Genomic DNA, 18,309 nt, shown 5'->3' with positions numbered 1-18,309 from the left:
TCTTCATTTACTTCATTTACATTTTGACTGGTCTCTTCTTTAAGTTTGTTCTCTATTTCTTGTAGTGTTTGAGTATCTTGTGAGCTGCTCTTCGAGCAGGTTTTGGTTCAGAGTCTCTTATGATGTGAAATCTTCCTCCACATGCGTTGATCATTTCTCCAGCAATCCCTCTGGAGGCTCCTGTGAATCGTTCCTGCTGATTTTGCAGCAGAAGAACAATGCAGTGCTGCAGGACTTCTGCTCCCAGCAGCTCCTGGGCTCGTTTCACAATATCACACTGTTGTGATTGTTGATCTTCCAGATTCAGGAGCATTAAAACGGCGTGAGGTCCAGGAGACGAGAGAAACAGCGCTGTTGTGAAGGTCTGTCTCGTTGTGTCCTCCTCACAGAGGTTTGGTCCAGTGATCAGCATCATTCTACGAGCCTCGTCTGTAATTACTGGAGTCTTTACAATCTCTCTGTCCTCCTGTCCACCGTCTTTCCTTCCTGACAGAAGATCTGCAGCGCTGAATCTGGACTGACCTCTGATTCCTACAACCAGGATCCTCACTTCATCTTCATGAGAAGCTGAAAAGGAAAGTGAAACCATCAGTGTCAGTGGGGTAAGAAACACAAGCTAAAATATATTCGCTGAAAACAAATCATATTATTTTTGCTTCTCAAGTCAATTTATCTTTGTTTTAATGGGGTCATGAATTGAGAAATCAAATTTTCGCTGATCTTTTTAATGTACAAGAGATCATTGTACTATAAAAACAGTTTCAGAGCTCAATACTTTAATCCAAAATAGCTGAAGTGACCAGCAGGAGAAAACAGGATTACTAGACTAAAAATAACATTTCCATCCATCAGAAGACAGTGACATGGCAAGTTTTTTGAGAAGCTCAAAGGGAAACTGGGCGTTATACTGTGTACTGTACTGTATCAATTAATAAAAGATAAGTTGCATTGGATAAAAGCATTTACCAAACATAAATGGCTTTTTTTTTTTTTGATTGACATTTCTGCAAGAAATCAAGTTTACATTATAAAATTTATAAAAACATTAATTCCTGGCTAAATAGTAGAAGAGAGCAGATACTAACCTTCTGAAGATGAGATGTGAAATGCTAGAGTCAATATGAGCAGCCTGTTTAGTGTTGTCTTGGTTAATTTCATCTTTTAATGTGAGGTCTTTCTCATAGAACGAGTCACATTCAGTTGATTTCAAGTTGACAAAAGCGAACAAATCTGGGTTTGGCCTCCCAATGCTTGCGATAAACTTTCTTTATCAACTCAGGGGTTGATTGTGAGTTTATGATTAACTCTGGCTGTGAACCTCACACTTTCATGCACACACTGGTACATTTCCTCAGTTTAAACATTTGATATGCTTTCTATGTGCTATTGCGAATAACATGTGGGTTTATGAAATTTGCAAGTCAGTGCATTGTGTTTTTATGTACATTTTATACAGCGTCCCAACTTTTTTGGAACTAGGGTTGTAATAACATTTGATGTGATGTTTAAAGAAAACAGGATTAAACATATTTCAGTTTTCTGCTAAAATATTTGAAGGATTTAAACACATTTACTCAGCAAGAAGAAATACTTAAAGGGGTCATATGATGCTATTTTAAAGATCATTATTTTGTGTATTTGGTGTAACAGAATATGTTGACATGCTTTAATGTTCAAAAAACACATTATTTTTCAAATGACTTTAGTCTTTGCAACTTTACAGATCTTCTTTATGCACCAAGAGCTTGTAACACTCCAAAGAGAAAGGAAAGCTTGAAATCGCATCATATGGCCCCTTTAAGGACTGCTTGAAAGAAAAATAAGCAAGTGAATTTCTATAGTATAGTTTTATTTGTGCACAACAAGCTTAAACGCGTGTAATTTTAGTGATTCCAAAAGCTTAATATACTAAAGCTTATTTATGTTTTATGTATTTATACTAATAATCTTATGCTTAGTATACATTAGTTGCCAAAATATATATACTAGATATAAAATAACTCAATACACAGCAATGTGTTAATGAGCATTTCTGTATTCGATCAGCTCTTAATAGTCTTATATTACTTGTTAACATTTGTAAGTTTCATACACAAAATTGTATTTTTATTTGCAGTTAAATCTCCAGACAAGGTTAAATCACAACAGCAACATGATCTGAAAACTGCTTTGGTTTGTCTGCAGAGCTGCAGAGGAGGTAAGTGGACATTTAACACATTTTCAACCAGAGATAGAGGGTCTTACCAACAATTATAAGTAAAATATATACATAATTATGAGTTATTTGTGATTTAGTTGCTGTTTGTGATTTAAACTAGACTAATGCAGTCTGCCCTTGACAAATTACTATTAACAAACCAAGCAATGATGCTACATAAAACAGGTAAGAACTGAGCAAGCTTTCTATTATTATTTTGAGAAAACTCACTATCAACCCTAAAATTGACAGAATAACTGAACCAATGAGCACACAAGCACATGAAAACAACAGTGTAAGAATAGTTAACCAGAATACAATCTTTAGCATTTCATTGTTTAAATGGAAATACATCATTGTCAATCCTGATATTAGCAGAATTATTGTAATCATCCCACCAAACACATTCACAAACCCCACTGAAAGTGTGGCCCCGATGGTACAACACAGAAACGACCCTAGTGCGTGTATTGAAAGTTTACGACTAATGATTTTATTGCAACATGAGAATGCAAAAGCCCCGACTGTGACCCCAGGAGCCGCGTAACATGCTATGAGCACATCTGACCACGTTCTGATGATGATGATTGTCCCAAAGATCAAAGCTGAACCCACCATAAACATAAAACACATCATTATAGCGTGCGGAAGTATTAGCAACCTGACACAATATATTAAGATATCTGTAATGATAAATCTGTTGTCTTGACTCATCCTGTTAAACTCAAATTTATCAATCACTGTGGGATCTACTGTAAGTACAGTTGCTAGTGATGATAATAAGGACAAATTTAGTGGTATGGAAAGATCTGGACTCATAATATTTCTTAGATAGACCATAAACAATACAAGCACAGTAAATGCTGCCCCAGAAATCGATATTATGTCCTTTCCTTCAGTGTAAATAACAAAAGCTGTAAGTGAAACAAGGAAAATCCATCCTACAATTCCAGCTGTTCCGCCTAAAGTGTCATATATTAAAGACAAGACTGGATTTTCTCCATGCACATCTTGAATGGGTTCTTCAGTTTCTAAATCTTGTGTCAGTACTGAGTAAAATCTGTGTTCATTGAGATGAACCAACTTGTCTATTTCCACTATGAGAGCAGCTCTTTGAGCAGGTTTTGCTTCAGAGTCTCTTATGATGTGAAATCTTCCTCCACATGCGTTGATCATTTCTCCAGCAATCCCTCTGGACGCTCCTGTGAAACGTTCCTGGTGATTTTGGAGCAGAAGAACAATGCAGTACTGCAGGACTTCTGCTCCCAGCAGCTCCTGGGCTCGTTTCACAATATCACACTGTTGTGATTGTTGATCTTCCAGATTCAGGAGCATTAAAACGGCGTGAGGTCCAGGAGACGAGAGAAACAGCGCTGTTGTGAAGGTCTGTCTCGCTGTGTCCTCCTCACAGAGGTTTGGTCCAGTGACCAGCATCATTCTACGAGCCTCGTCTGTAATTACTGGAGTCTTTACAATCTCTCTGTCCTCCTGTCCACCGTCTTTCCTTCCTGACAGAAGATCTGCAGCACTGAATCTGGACTGACCTCTGATTCCCACAACCAGGATCCTCAGAGCCTCATCATGAGAAGCTGAAAGAGAAAGTGAAACCATGCAAAGAAAACCAATTTGCAAGTGGGGTAAGAAAAATAATCAAAGATACAGTATGTTCTCTGAAAACAAGTCTTTAGTGGCCTTGTTATTTAAGGACATTTCGATATTTTTGCTTGAAAAGAAGACAAATACTGATTAAGAAAAGGTATTTGCAGTGCATCAATGATGCCAAATAGCATTGATCCTTATGCTAAAATATGTGGTGTATGATTTACTTTACAACTATTGTCACTCAGAAATTGCTATTAAATTTCACAAATAATAAACAAAAAACCTGCAAACACATTAAATCACATTAAATTAAATGTGAAATTAGAAAAAAACTGATATAGTATTTTCTTGTAAAATGTAATCCAATAACTTTTGTTCCCTTTCGAACGGTCTCTCCCATTGTGTGTAACTCATTGGGGAAAACTCCTGTTTTACTCTGTACTGAAGCCTGATTTCTTCACGTTTGTGTAGCTGCACAAACCAATGGCGCTTTAGCCCGCCAGAAAGGGTGGAGCCGACCACTATATAAGTCGGCTCGGAGTGCTATTCATCAGACCATTCTCCTTCAGCGACGAGGATCATCTCTTCGCTGACTCTGCAAGGAGGCCGAAGGAAGAAGCTCCACCTACTCACCGCTGTCGAAGAGCCCCGGTAGAGAAGTTTTCCCTTCGGCCATCTGGTGCTTAAAGGGCAAGAGCAAATTTCCTAAAAGATCTCAGCGCGTGTTGTTGCAAATGTCGCGCCGTGAGTGTGGCTCGTGCAAGGACCCCTCATTGCGAGAGTCTCAGCCTTTCCTGTCTCCTCCCCGCTCAACTCTCCCGTTTCCTTTCTCACCTAAGATGACATCACCACCGACGACTCTGTGTCCTTGGCGGCGTCAGACGCAGGAGCGTGGGAAGGTTCTGGCGAGGAGCCCAAACCAATCCCTCTGAATGATCCCTGACCATTCAGCGATTGACGCCATCCTTCAAACCCGGGGTGACACATCCTTTGAAGGTTTTTCAGAGGCTGCGCGGTCTCATGGTGGCCGCCGCCTCTGTGATACCTCTGGGCCTGCTCTATATGCGGCCACTTCAATTTTGGTTCAAAGCCCATGTTCCACCCCACGTCTGGCGCCTGGGACGGCTTCGTGTCAGGATAGACCATTGCTGTGATAAAGCTGTGGTTCCCTGGACAACCCCCCACCTGTTTCAAACAGGCATGCGGTTGGGTCTGACCTCCAGAAGGAAGGTGGTTACAACGGACGCCTCCAATTCGGGTTGGGGCGCCCTGTTGGAGGGCAATCTGGCGTCCGGCTCCTGGTCAGCCCCGGAGCAGTGCCTACATACTGTATCAACTGCCTAGAAATGTTGGCAGTTTTCCTAGCCCTGAAAACCTTCCTGCCGACCTTGAGGGAGCACCACGTCTTAGTCCGGTCGGACAGCATGCCAGTGGTGGCTTTCATCAATCGCCTGGGCGGGTTCAGATCGTACTCCCTTTACAGGATGGCTCGACGCCTCCTTCTATGGGCACAGAAAGAACTCCCCTCGTTAAGGACGGTTCATGTTACGAGCAGGTTGAACCTTGGCGCAGATATGCTGTCCAGAGACAATGTAGCCCCAGGTGAATGGGTGCTACATCCTCAAACGGTTCTGAAAATCTGGGCTGTCTTCGGGAAGGCAGAGGTCGACCTCTTCGCCTCAGAAGACAACTCTCACTGCCCAACATACTTTTCGATACAGCGAGATGCTCTGGCCCACAACTGGCCCAGTGCTCACCTGTATGCTTTCCCCCCGATCGCCCTGATTTCTCAGGTCGCCAGGCGGGTCAGGGAGACCAAGTGCTCACTCCTCCTAGTGGCCCCGCTCTGGAGAAACCAAGCCTGGTTCCCAGAGCTAGTGCAGCTCTCAGCAGCAGCCCCATGGTCCATTCCGCCTTAGGACGGATCTTCACTCGCAGGCGAAAGGCATGATTTGGCATTCCCGGCCAGAGCTGTGGAGCCTTCATGTATGGTACCTCGACAGGAGCCTAATCAGCTCCCAGCGAGAGTAAGCAATACCATTTTAGAGGCGAGAAGACGCATTTACAGCCAAAAATGGTCGGTCTTCCTTAACAGGTGCTCTGCACGTAGTCTGAACCCGGTATCATGTAACGTGTCCCACGTGCTAACCTTTTTACAGGAGCTGTTGGATAAGGGGCGCGCCCCTTCCATGCTCAAAATGTATGTGGCAGCTATCACAGCGAACCATTCTCGCAAAGCTGGCCAATCAGTCGGCAGAAACGACTTGGTCGTTAAGTTCTTGAGAGCCGCTCGGTTAAGCGAGTGAATGACTTGCAAGCGCTGTCAGTTAACGCCTCATGTCTTGAGTTTGGACCTAACGACTGTAAGGTCGTCCTGAAACCATACCATGGTTATGTTCCTAAAGTGCTCTCAACTCGGTTCAGAGCACAGGTGTTGGCGCTCCCCGTTACAGATGGTGAGCAGGGTACTAACTTGCTCTGTCCAGTAAGGACACTGCGACTGTATTTAGAGCGCTCTAGCCTGTTTAGGCAGTCAGAGCAGCTCTTTGTTTGCTTTGCAGGCCGCCAGAAGGGACTGCCGGCCACAAAGCAGCGACTCTCTCGCTGGATTGTAGATGCGATAGCCTTGGCTTACGCCTCAGAAGACTTGCAATGCCCTATAGGTGTGAGGGCCCACTCCACAAGGGGGATGTCCTCCTCCTCGACATGGTCCAGCAGGATTTCTATTGGTGAGATTTGTGCGGCCGCCAGCTGGTCGTCGCTGTCCACATTTGCCAGATTTTATCATTTGGATGTCCCTGCACTACAGGCACGGATTCTCTCTGTTTAGACTGCCATTCTTCCCCCTTGGGCGAAGTTGGTTATATTTGTGCTTATCAGCTACTAGCTTGTAGCACAAAGTGTGCTCATGTTCTTGGGAGTCCTTGTCTAGTGCTCGGAGACTGGGCTCGCAGGACCGATTTTTCTGTATCTGCTCATAGCGCAGCGTGATTGGACGCATTCCCCAATGCGTTATACGCCATGGGAGAGACCGTTCGAAAGAGAACGCTCCGGTTACTAACGTAACCTCGGTTCCCTGAGATAAGGGAACGAGCGTTGCGTCACTTGCCGCACTCTAAACTGCACGTGAATCGATGACTGTCGCTTCAGTCAAATGATCTGATGAATGGCGCTCCGAGCCGACTTATATAGTGGTCGGCTCCACCCTTTCTGGCGGGCTAAAGCGCCATTGGTTTGTGCAGCTACACAAACGTGAAAAAATCAGGCTTCAGTACAGAGTAAAACAGGAATTTTCCCCAATGCGTTATACGCAACGCTCGTTCCCTTATCTCAGGGAACCGAGGTTACGTTAGTAACCGGAGCATTTTATTTACAGCTTCATAAAAATCTGTTTTTACAGTGCGTATGTCACTGCAAGCTTGCTGAACAGCTGAAAGGGAAAATGAAACTAGCTGCGTGAATTAGGGCTGGGTAATATAGATAAATATATAGTTTTTAGCCTTTTGCTGATATACAGTGTCTCTGTTTTTGTATTTGCTCAAAATTATTTGAAAGGTTGTATTTTTTAAATCAGAAGAAGAATCATGGTGTTAAAATGCCATCATTGTGGGTCCAATTACCAGAGAACACATAAACTGATAATAAGTCACATTAGATAAAAGCATCTGCCAAATGCATTAATGTATATAATGCATTGTAATTAAAGTTTACGCAGGAATCATAGTCAAATTAATAAAAATAAAAAAATCTCATTATTGGCTAAATAGTAGAAGAGAGCAGATACTAACCTTCTGAAGATGAGATGTGAAATGCAGGAGTCAATATTAGAAGCCAGTTTGATTTTCTCTTGGACAATTTAATTTTTTAACCTGGTCTGTCTGTCTCTTGAAGCGAGTTAGTTTCTACTTGACAAAAACAAACGAATCCAAGCAAGATTCTGACTTTAATTTATACTAATTTATTTTATTTTTTCCCCCTGAGGGCCACTTACAATGTTAGTAAAATTGTTTTGCACCAAAACAAGTCATAATTCAGCAATAATTGACCATTTTCCACTCCGTCTCTGACCATCTAAAAGAAAAACATGGTTTAGGAGCTGCTTACTCCTTTAAGACCTTTAAAACATCTTTACATAAGAAATAAGTATCAAAATGCCCAACCACAGCATGTGTGGGAGACTGCAGAAAATCCTGTGAAAGAGGGAAAAACAGGAGGATATGTTCAACCAAATCATTCACAAAGACAACAACCCCTGATGCATGATTTAGTGGGTTCTGATATGACACTGATGAACAACTATTTGTTAAGAAATATTTGCACAACCCTTATAAATGTTCGACTTAACATTGAAGAAACACAGTTTACACACTGTAGCTCCCAAATACCTGAGTTATTATAAGTGGTTTTGTAGAACATAATTAAAATACTCTTAAGAATCAACAATATGACTTGGCATAGTTATTGAAAGCTGACAGCAGTAAAAAATTAATCCAGAATGATTCTAGACTTCACTAGATCTTCGTATGCTTTAAAAACACTTAATATGCAGCAATGTTTTAATATGTACTATAGTATTTTATTAGCTCTTAATAATCTTGATGATGGAGATGCATGATTTAGTGGGTTCTGATATGACACTGATGAACAACTACTATTTGTTAAGAAATATTTGCAAGTTTTATACTTTCTGTTTTATGTTTATTTGCAGTTTAATCTCCAGATGAGAACATCTGATCTGCACCGCTGGTTAAAATCATGTGAATTATTTCCAGTAAAACTGCATTGGTTTGTCTGCAGAGGAAGTAAGTGGACATTTAACAGACGTCTTTATCCAGAGCGACTGCAGACTGTTACAGTGATTGTCTTCGTTCATTTGTCCAGCTGATGTTTTAGTAGATGGTAGCAACTGCTATGCTACTAGCAAATAAGATCTAAACAATGAGTGAATATTAAATAATGAATGGTTAAAAAAAATGAATATAAATGCATAACAGGAGAATTCAGTAATTTGTTTTATTTATGCAAAATTATGTATAAAGTGTCAAAATATTCTTTAATATGTTTATTTACATACATAAAATGCTTACTATGAAAATAGCTTTAGCAAGACAAATGAATTAGCCATATTATTCCAGTAAATATATATATATATTTTTTTTTTTTTTAAATCCACCTCAGAATACTATTAAACAATACATAATTTGAATTGTGGCAGAAATTACATTGTGAGGTAAATGTTCAGGATGTTACAGAAATAATAACAGGATTTTCCTGGGATGCATGTATACCTAACATTAATCATTTGTCAGTAAACAAATTAAATAAACTAGTGTGAAAAGTGTGTTGTAAGACTGAATATTATCTGAAAGTATCGGCATTAAAGGATTAGTTCACTCCAGTATTAAAATTTCCTAATAATTTACTCACCCCTGTGTCATCCAAGATGTTCATGTCTTTCTTTCTTCAGTCGAAGCATTTGTGGTTACAAAATATAGAATTATTATTTAATTTTTTTTAAATGACAGATTGTTTCAATAGATTATTCCTTGGCTGGGATTGTGTAGAGCCCTTTGAAGCTGCACTGAAACTGCAATTTGGACGTTCAACCCAGTGGTCCCTGTTGAAGTCCACTATATGGAGAAAAATCCTGGAATGTTTTCCACAAAAACCTTAATTTCTTTTCGACTGAAGAAAGAAAGACATGAACATCTTGGATGACATGGGGTGAGTAAATAATCAGGAAATGTTAATTCTGTGGTGAACTACTCCTTTAATTTGTTTAGATCCAAAAACCTGTCAGTGTCTTTTGATTTAGTCACTATTACCGGCTTCAAATTACTGTAAAAATATAATGAAATAATATACAGCATATAAATGAAATTAAAGAGCCAATAAATACACAACAGCACGGAAAAATCAGGAAAAAAACAACAAATTTCACAGCATCACTCTTTAAATGGAAAAACGCTTTTGTAAATCCTAATATTAGCAGAAATATTGCTGTCTCCACACCAAACAGAGCAAATACAGTCACAAACCCCATTGAGAGCGTCACTCCAACAAAACAAAACAGGAATAACTTGAATGCAAAGACTAGAGTTGTCCGAGCTTGCATTTGATCCGGTATAATGGAGTAAATAGTGTATAAATGAGCCCCGAATGTGACCCCGGGAGCAGCATGGCACGCTATAAGCACATCTGACCACGTCTGTACACTGACAGCTGTTCCTACAGTCAGTCCTAGACCTGCTATGAACACTATACTGGGAAATGTAAAGATCATGACTAAAAACATTATGATTTGGTGTCCATGTCGTGAATTTGCAAAGTCATGATACGCAGCGGCTACTGTGGAAGTGGAGGATAGGATCAAATTTAAAGGAACGGCAACATCCGGATTGAGAATATTTCTTAAAGTGACCATAAAAATAACAAGTACAAATAGTATTTCCGCAAATTGAAAATGCTCATGCCTTACTTTAGTAAAAATAAAAGCTGTGTTCAGTAAAATGAGTAAAATCCATCGTGCAGTTTCTGCTGAATTGTCATGTTTTTCAGAGAGCATTTGATTTTCTTCATGCACATCTTGAATGGTTTCTTCTGTTTCTAACTTTTGTGTCAATGCTGAGTAAAATCTGTGATCATTGAGCCAAACTAACTTCTCTATTTGTGCTACGAGAGCTGCTCTTTGAGCAGGTTTTGCTTCAGAGTCTCTTATGATGTGAAATCTTCCTCCACATGCGTTGATCATTTCTCCAGCAATCCCTCTGGATGCTCCTGTGAAACGTGTGTCCTCCTCACAGAGGTTTGGTCCAGTGATCAGCATCATTCTACGAGCCTCGTCTGTAATTACTGGAGTCTTTACAATCTCTCTGTCCTCCTGTCCACCGTCTTTCCTTCCTGACAGAAGATCTGCAGCACTGAATCTGGACTGACCTCTGATTCCTACAACCAGGATCCTCACTTCATCATCATCATGAGAAGCTGAAATAATGTGTGAAGCCATCATGCAAAGCAAGAAAAATTGAGTAAAAAAGGTATTCTTTGAAAACAAGCCACCAAAATACTGACATTAATGAGCAGGTACATTACCTTCTGCTTGTACAGTGTGAAATAGCAGAATCAGTGTGAAGAGCAAGATGGGTTTTGTGTTGGTCAATTTCATCGTACAACCTAAAGCCAAATAAATGTAGCCTGTTACTCAAGTTACCCTATCAACAAAACTAAGAATATAAATAAGGTTTTACTTACAACCAGTTAGTTTAGAAAACGCTATATGTGTAGTTCTGTCCTGTCTTTTGTTTTGCTAAAAACAACTACGCTCCACAAGTCAGCGTTCGAGCTGAGAGTAGATATTAAACCAGTTTGACAAGTTATTTGGAAATGTTTTTTTTTCTAGTGAGACTTGTGTTAGCGATCGAACGGGTGCCAGATAGGCGCTGCCATTTGTGTTGTGTATGAGAAGCATTTAAACGGCAAAAGCGGAACGAAACCGCACAACTCTGAACCGGAAGAAAGCGCAGAGCAAATACTGACCGCTATCAGTCACGTGACAGTTATAAACAGAGCTGTGAGATCCAGTGTGAAGCATCTGAGACAATAGTTCTCCGATACAAAACACAAACTATTGATTTATACGTGCTTGAAACCAGACGAAACAGCGCTGAGATTCTCAACATCCCTGACGTGTAAAACAGGAGAAACATTGTGTAGAAACGATCCCGTTTAAATCCACAAATTACTAACATTAAAGGATTAATTGTAATCACATAAACTCTAATTATGGTATTATGGCAGAAAGGTGGGGATATTACTAACACATTATGAATGTAGACGTGTTTTAAATGGTTTAATGCAGTAATGTAATTAGCCTGCAGTGTTTTTTGTTGTTGTTGTTAAGCTGTTTTTGTGCATTTGTAGCCTATTTATAACTAGGCCTACTGTTTTTCATTACAAATACCATTGAAACCATACATCTTACCGTGGTATTTAGGCGCAATCCCTTACGAAAATTAATCATGGTTTTATTGTAGTAATTTGTGTAGTAACCATGTTTTTTTGTGTTTTTTTGTTTTGCCGTATTGATTAAAAATTGTATAACCACAGTTTTACTATAATACCATGGTTAAGCTATGGTTAGTGTAGCAAAACCATGGTTAATTTGTGGTTATCATGGTTTACCTTTTTTTATTGTAGTAGTAGTAGTAAATTCATGGTTTATTTTTGTCAGGGATGCATGGTTCATGATCTACAAATGTATGATATTATGAAAGACCAATGGTAATTTTTTTTTATAAGAGTAAAATCCTAATTCAGTCAGTCAGAATATGTACATTTTACCCCATAAAATTAAGTTGTTGCAATTTTTTCCTTTGGTGTAAATAACAAGAACAGTAAGTGAAAGTAGGAAACATCATCATGAGAAACTGAAATAGAAAATGATTTTTAACTATTTTTAACTCGTAAAAATCCAGTTTTGCCCAAAAACTCCTGTCTCACATGTGATCTTCTGTTAATTATGGAAGGCCGACGGGGCCAAAAGTTTTTAAGCAGAACGCGTGGAATTTGACCGTGTCAACAAGCACTGTTTGTCCGGCCTTAACGCAACCACAAAGCAGCCAATGAAATCGCTGCATTTGAGAATATTTTTGCATATGTGACACAATGGTACGTTGGTATATATGTATACAATCATCAGACATCATGTTTAATCATGAAGGATGTAGTAATGGTAAACTGGTATGCATGTATGCAAACATCAGACATTATATTTTAATACTGCCAGAATGCGTGTCTACACATAAAAAAGATATGCATTCAAAATTGTGGACAAATAGTGCGTGTTGACACGCTCGAATTCCATGCATTCCATTTAAAGACTTTTGGCCCCGTCTGCTTCCATAGTTATTTCCAGTATCCCTTCTCGCATGTGTTTGGTTGTGAATCGTATTTTGTAGACCAGAGAGTTGTCAACGATTCTTCCTATTGAAAAGTTGTGTAATGTGTGACATCCCCTGACACTGATCTTTTGTGTAATGTGCACACAACAGCAAATAATGACACCCCAGTCACTCGTGTAGTGTGAGAAGAACAGCGACCCAATGACTTTAAAAATTGTGCAACGTGAACACGGCATAAAAGGGAAAATTAAAACTGTGAATTAGTGCGGGTACTATATACTGTAGGAAGAACTGTATCAACAGATAAAGAAATTGCATTGGATAAAACATTTGCCAAATGTATAAATGTAACTAGTTTTTGAACATATTAAATGGCAAAATAGTGGATGAGAGTGGATACTAACCTGAAGATGAGATGTGAAATTCTACAGTCACTATGCCTATTTAGTTTTGTCTTGGTTAATATCATCATTTAATCTCAGATCTTTCTCACAAAGCAAGTCACATGTAGTCAATTTTAAGTTGACAAAAGCAAACAAGTCTGGGTTTGGTCTCACAATGTTTGGTATAAACTTTATCAACTTGAGTTAAAAAGAGAACGGCTTCCAGGACATTTGTGAGTTGCTCAGTTGTGACGTTTTGTTTTATTTGATCCTCTTCAGGGGTTTTCTGAACTGTATTATCAGCATTAAAGAACCCAATAGTAATGCTGGATAAAACCAGAAAGAACTTAGGAAGTATTCCATATATACTTTAAGCAAACTCAACAACATCTCTAATATCAGAACAACTGAAGCAGTAAACACAAAACCACATGGAACCAACACTAAGTCGATTGCAGTGTCCTGCATGGTGGGCTCTAATTTGAACACTGCAATTGCAGTCATGATTATTAGCAGAATTATTGTAAGCGTCACTCCAAACAGTGCATTGAGCACAATCACACACAACACTGTGAGTTCAGCACACACTGCACAAAACAGAAATAATAGCAATATTTCTCTAACATTTAGTTTTTGGAGATCCAATGATGAATTTAAGAATTCATAAGTTCCAATCGTGACTCCAAAAGCAGCACAACATGCAATAAAAACATCAGACAAAGTCCTTATGCTAGTGATTGATCCAAGGGTTATTCCTAAACCTACTGTAAATATAAACTCTGTTCCGATTTTTTCTTTGTTACTTGACTTGCGAATTGGTAGATACTTTATAAAGGCAGCTGCAACTGTGGAGCACAGAGCCAAATTTAGTGCAAAAGCAACATGTGGACTCAAAGCATTTCTTAAAGACGCCATAAATGTCACGAGTCCAGCTAAAGATGCCACAAAAATTAACATTGTGTGCTTTTGTTCAGTAGCCAAAACAACCGCAATCAGTGAAATGATCAGACTCCATCCGACCACTCCTAAACTGTCACGCATTGCAGATGAGACCTGACTTTCTCCAAGTTTGTCGTCTATTTCACTTAGTTTTTTTAAAAACTCCATCCTTTCTGACCGTAGCTGTTGGGTCAATACTGATTGAAATCTGTGATCATTGAGCCAAACTAACTTATGTATTTCTGCTACGAGAGCTGCTCTTTGAGCAGGTTTTGGTTCAGAGTCTCTTATGATGTGAAATCTTCCTCCACATGCGTTGATCATTTCTCCAGCAATCCCTCTGGACGCTCCTGTGAAACGTTCCTGGTGATTTTGGAGCAGAAGAGCAATGCAGTACTGCAGGACTTCTGCTCCCAGCAGCTCCTGGGCTCGTTTCACAATATCACACTGTTGTGATTGTTGATCTTCCAGATTCAGGAGCATTAAAACGGCGTGAGGTCCAGGAGACGAGAGAAACAGCGCTGTTGTGAAGGTCTGTCTCGTTGTGTCCTCCTCACAGAGGTTTGGTCCAGTGATCAGCATCATTCTACGAGCCTCGTCTGTAATTACTGGAGTCTTTACAATCTCTCTGTCCTCCTGTCCACTGTCTTTCCTTCCTGACAGAAGATCTGCAGCACTGAATCTGGACTGACCTCGGCTTCCCACCATCAGGATCCTCACCTCATCATCGTGAGAAGCTGGAAGAGAGACACCTGGAACAGATAAGGACAGGAACGGGAAGGACCAAATATGGGCATGGAAGGCACATGGGGAGCTAAACACACACAAAACACGGAAAAAAGTCTGACATGACTCCCCCCTCCCGGACGTGTCCCGCGCCATATAACATCCAACGGGGAGGTGGGGTGAAAATTACTGTTAACAATCCAAACAGTAATGCTACATAAAACTAGAACATGGCAAAACCAGTGTAAAAACAGTATAAACAATTACGTTCTTTAAATTAAGATACACTATTGTAGATTCTAATATCTGCAGAATTTAATTTTTTTTTAAAAGCGTAATATTATTATTATTCATTTGAGGCATTTGGTTGCATCTACATGAGATAACCTATACAATGTAATGTTAAATGCAAAGCGTGGAAGTATTTTTTCTATTTTAATGCATGCACCATAGAAAAATTCATTATGTTTTATGCAAAATTATGCAATCAGTGTTAAAATATAATTTGTATGCATTTAAAAATTGTATGAAATTAATTTTAGTAACACAATGAATTGGCCATTTCATTCCAAAAACTTAAAGAAATAGGATAATGTTTTCTACCCCTGTATGAGATGACTAAAAAATGACACTGTGATGAATATCTAATGTCGGATGTTTATTAGTAGACAAATAAACCTTCACACTCTTACGGGTTGGTTTTAAGAGTTTATTTTCTCAAGGTCCACATTTAGTGCCATTTATAAAACTAAAATGATAGAACCAATAAATACACAACAACATGGAAGTATCAGAATAAAAACTGCAAACAGAAACATGTCTGTCTTGAAATGGAAACACCCCATTGTAAATCCTATTAGCAGAACTATTGTCATCTTCACACCCAGCAGAGCAAACATCCACCAGAACACAGTTACCAACCCCATTGAGAGCATCGCTCCCACTGAACAAAACAGGAATGATTTAAATGGAATGTAGAGAGTAGTCCTGTCCTTCTTTTGATTGGATGAAGTTAAAATAGCGCCGAGTGTGATGCCAGGAGCCGCATTACATGCTATGAGCACATCTGAACTTGTCTTTATGCTGGTAACTGTTGCCAGGATCAGTCCTAAAGCTAATCCTAAAATAAGAAATACAAGTAAACCTATGTGACCAAAAATATATAATAACACACATTGAGCAAGGAGTCATATTTATTGGTACAGCAACATTTAGACCCCCATATGAAAAAAACAAGTATGCATAATATTGCTCCAAAATTACAAAGTTCATGCTTTCCTTTGGTGAAAATAACAACAGCATTGAGTACGATGAAGAAATCCATCCTACAATTCCAACAACTCGTTTTGACCCAGCGGTTGGGTTACTACCCAGAAGGTTGGGTTAAACATTTAACCCAACCGCTGGGTCAAAACAGCCCAATTGCTGGGTTTGTCCCTATTTTACCCAGCACTGGGTTGTATTTAACCCAGCATTTTTTAGAGTGTATGAATTAGATCGGGACTTCGGATCACGTTTCGCAAATCATTTGATTCAGATCGGGATTTTAGAGTGTGTATCGCTAACCATTTGATTTGGATCGGAACTTTGAAGCGGGTTCACAATTCATTTCGCAGATTGAAAGATTAGAAAGAAAAAGCGCATATCGTGAAACTTTTTTCTGATTTTGTTCTCTTTCTTTACTTTTTTTCTTTTTAAATAAACGGTACACAACATAAAATCATTAAGGCAGTACAGTTATAAAAACAAAAAGAAAAAATAAAGAATACACAGGAGACAAATCCCTTAAGAAAATTAACTATGGTTTTATTAAGGGGTAGTAACCATGTTTTTTTGGCGTATTGACAGTTTTTCTACGACAAAAAAAAAACAACAACAAAAAAAAAAGTAATAAATTTACACCTTAAGAGGACACATGATGAATACAGAGATGCCGTTTTCACTGCTTTAGGATTAACAGAGCTTTGGATAGTTACCATGTACTTGTCTAGATCAACTTTGAATAAAGAAAAGAGAGGTTTAGAGTCAGTAAAAGTTAGTGAGCAGGAAACACAAATTAATTAAGTTATATTTTCACATATGTGACCCTGGACCACAAAACCAGTCATAAGGGTCAATTTCTTCGAAAAACAATCCAAAGAAAACATCTTTAAAACAGAAAGAAAAGTCACTTACAACATGAGATTGGATGAACATTAAAAATGTCCACCTATAGTCTACGAAGCATCCTGAACAACAATGCACAAGTGTACCTAAAACAAAAGCTGCTTTAAACGCAAAGGATGGTCACACCAAATGTTGATTTGATTTAGTTAATAAAAGTTAATTGATAAACAAAATCAATTTATGGCATTATTTTTGAAAGCATCCTCACTTTAAAGCATTTTTACACAAGTGCCTAAAACTTTTAACAGTACTGTAGCTTTGCAGGAAGATGAAGCTTGAAGCATCTTGGAGACATTGGCACAGTTCTTCTGGATTGAGTCTGTCTCAGTTTGTTCTGTTTCTTCATGTCATTCCAGACAGACTGATGATGATCAGATCAGATCTCTGTGTGGAGCACTGGCTGCTGTCAGACAAAAATATCACTGCATTATTACAATCAATGGCAAAATGAATGTTTGGAAATGTAAAATTATATATCCTACTGACACACTACAGCAAAAGATAGAAATAAATGACTTAAAACCATTTTTTTGGTGAAAATACTAATGGCCTAAGACTTTTGCACAGTAGCATATATATTTGTATCATGTTTGGTTGTGGTTTTGCCTTTTATTTGCTATTTTCTTGCATTTTCTGTGCACATTTTGGGAGAAAATGTATAATGCATTTAACCATTTTGTTTGTAGGGCAAGCGACTAACATGAACCTCCATGAACCAAAAAAGTGAACATCTACCTTGGTGAATGGCGAGAAAGGAAAAAATGAAATCGCATCATATGACCCCTTTAAGGCATCTGTGAAGGTGAGTTTGTTTCACTGTTGCCTGGAGTCTTTAACAGTTGATTATCTGTCAGTTTGACAATTACTTGCCGTGACAGTGAGGCAATTGAAAGTCAATTTCAGCCAAAGTAACACCTCTCTGTCTGAAGATGTGGGGCGGGAGGTAATATTGACTTTTCCAACAGCTGCAATTTCATCTCCATAAAAGAAACCGCTGACCGACGCAATGGCCACTGGGACTGATCAATATTTATCATTTTTACAGCTTTGCATATAGAGATGCAGGAAATGAAAAAGAGACATAAATCGCAGTGTCAGGTTGACACTGGGGAGTTTGTTGAATCAAGACAGAGATCTGAAATGCTAATATAACGTCAAGAGTGTTTGAAGCGTTGCTATGTGATTGCCCAAATGTTTTGAGTGGTTTCTAGGGTATTTGGTGTATTTTTGTATGGCCTTATCAGCTTTAATTTTTGAACAAATCACACATTTCAAGCACCCCAGAGGAAGTCAGTTCAATTTTCCTGTGATTTTTCACACGGTCAGGTCACATATCTGGGATATGTGAATCATAGCTCATTTATTTCAACCTTATTTTTCTATCCCATGAAAGTAC

At 39.0% G+C, this 18,309-nt stretch overlaps 2 protein-coding genes across 2 annotated transcripts in view; both read right to left on the bottom strand.

The window, feature by feature from the left end:
- LOC107738679 (GTPase IMAP family member 6-like) overlaps positions 1-589 on the bottom strand; it is a 9,030-nt gene extending 8,441 nt beyond the window's left edge. Inside the window, exon 1 of the mRNA XM_016550470.1 lies at positions 523-589. Within this exon, the coding sequence (XP_016405956.1) occupies positions 523-589 (67 nt within the window). The remainder of the gene's footprint in view (positions 1-522) is intronic.
- Positions 590-2,134: 1,545 nt separating this feature from the next.
- Positions 2,135-11,175, bottom strand: LOC107738669 (uncharacterized). The gene is made up of 4 exons (XM_016550459.1): positions 11,051-11,175; positions 10,892-10,972; positions 2,448-3,786; positions 2,135-2,186 (listed from the first exon to the last, which is right to left on the bottom strand). The coding sequence occupies exons 2-4, from the start codon at positions 10,962-10,964 to the stop codon at positions 2,135-2,137; spliced, it is 1,464 nt and encodes a 487-aa protein (XP_016405945.1). The 5' UTR covers positions 10,965-10,972; positions 11,051-11,175.
- Positions 11,176-18,309: the final 7,134 nt, after the last annotated feature.

The sequence above is a fragment of the Sinocyclocheilus rhinocerous genome, unplaced genomic scaffold (assembly GCF_001515625.1).
Source record: "Sinocyclocheilus rhinocerous isolate Xijiao unplaced genomic scaffold, SAMN03320098_v1.1 scaffold401, whole genome shotgun sequence".
NCBI classification, from domain to species: domain Eukaryota; kingdom Metazoa; phylum Chordata; class Actinopteri; order Cypriniformes; family Cyprinidae; genus Sinocyclocheilus; species Sinocyclocheilus rhinocerous.
This window is presented reverse-complemented; position numbering and strand designations above follow the sequence as displayed.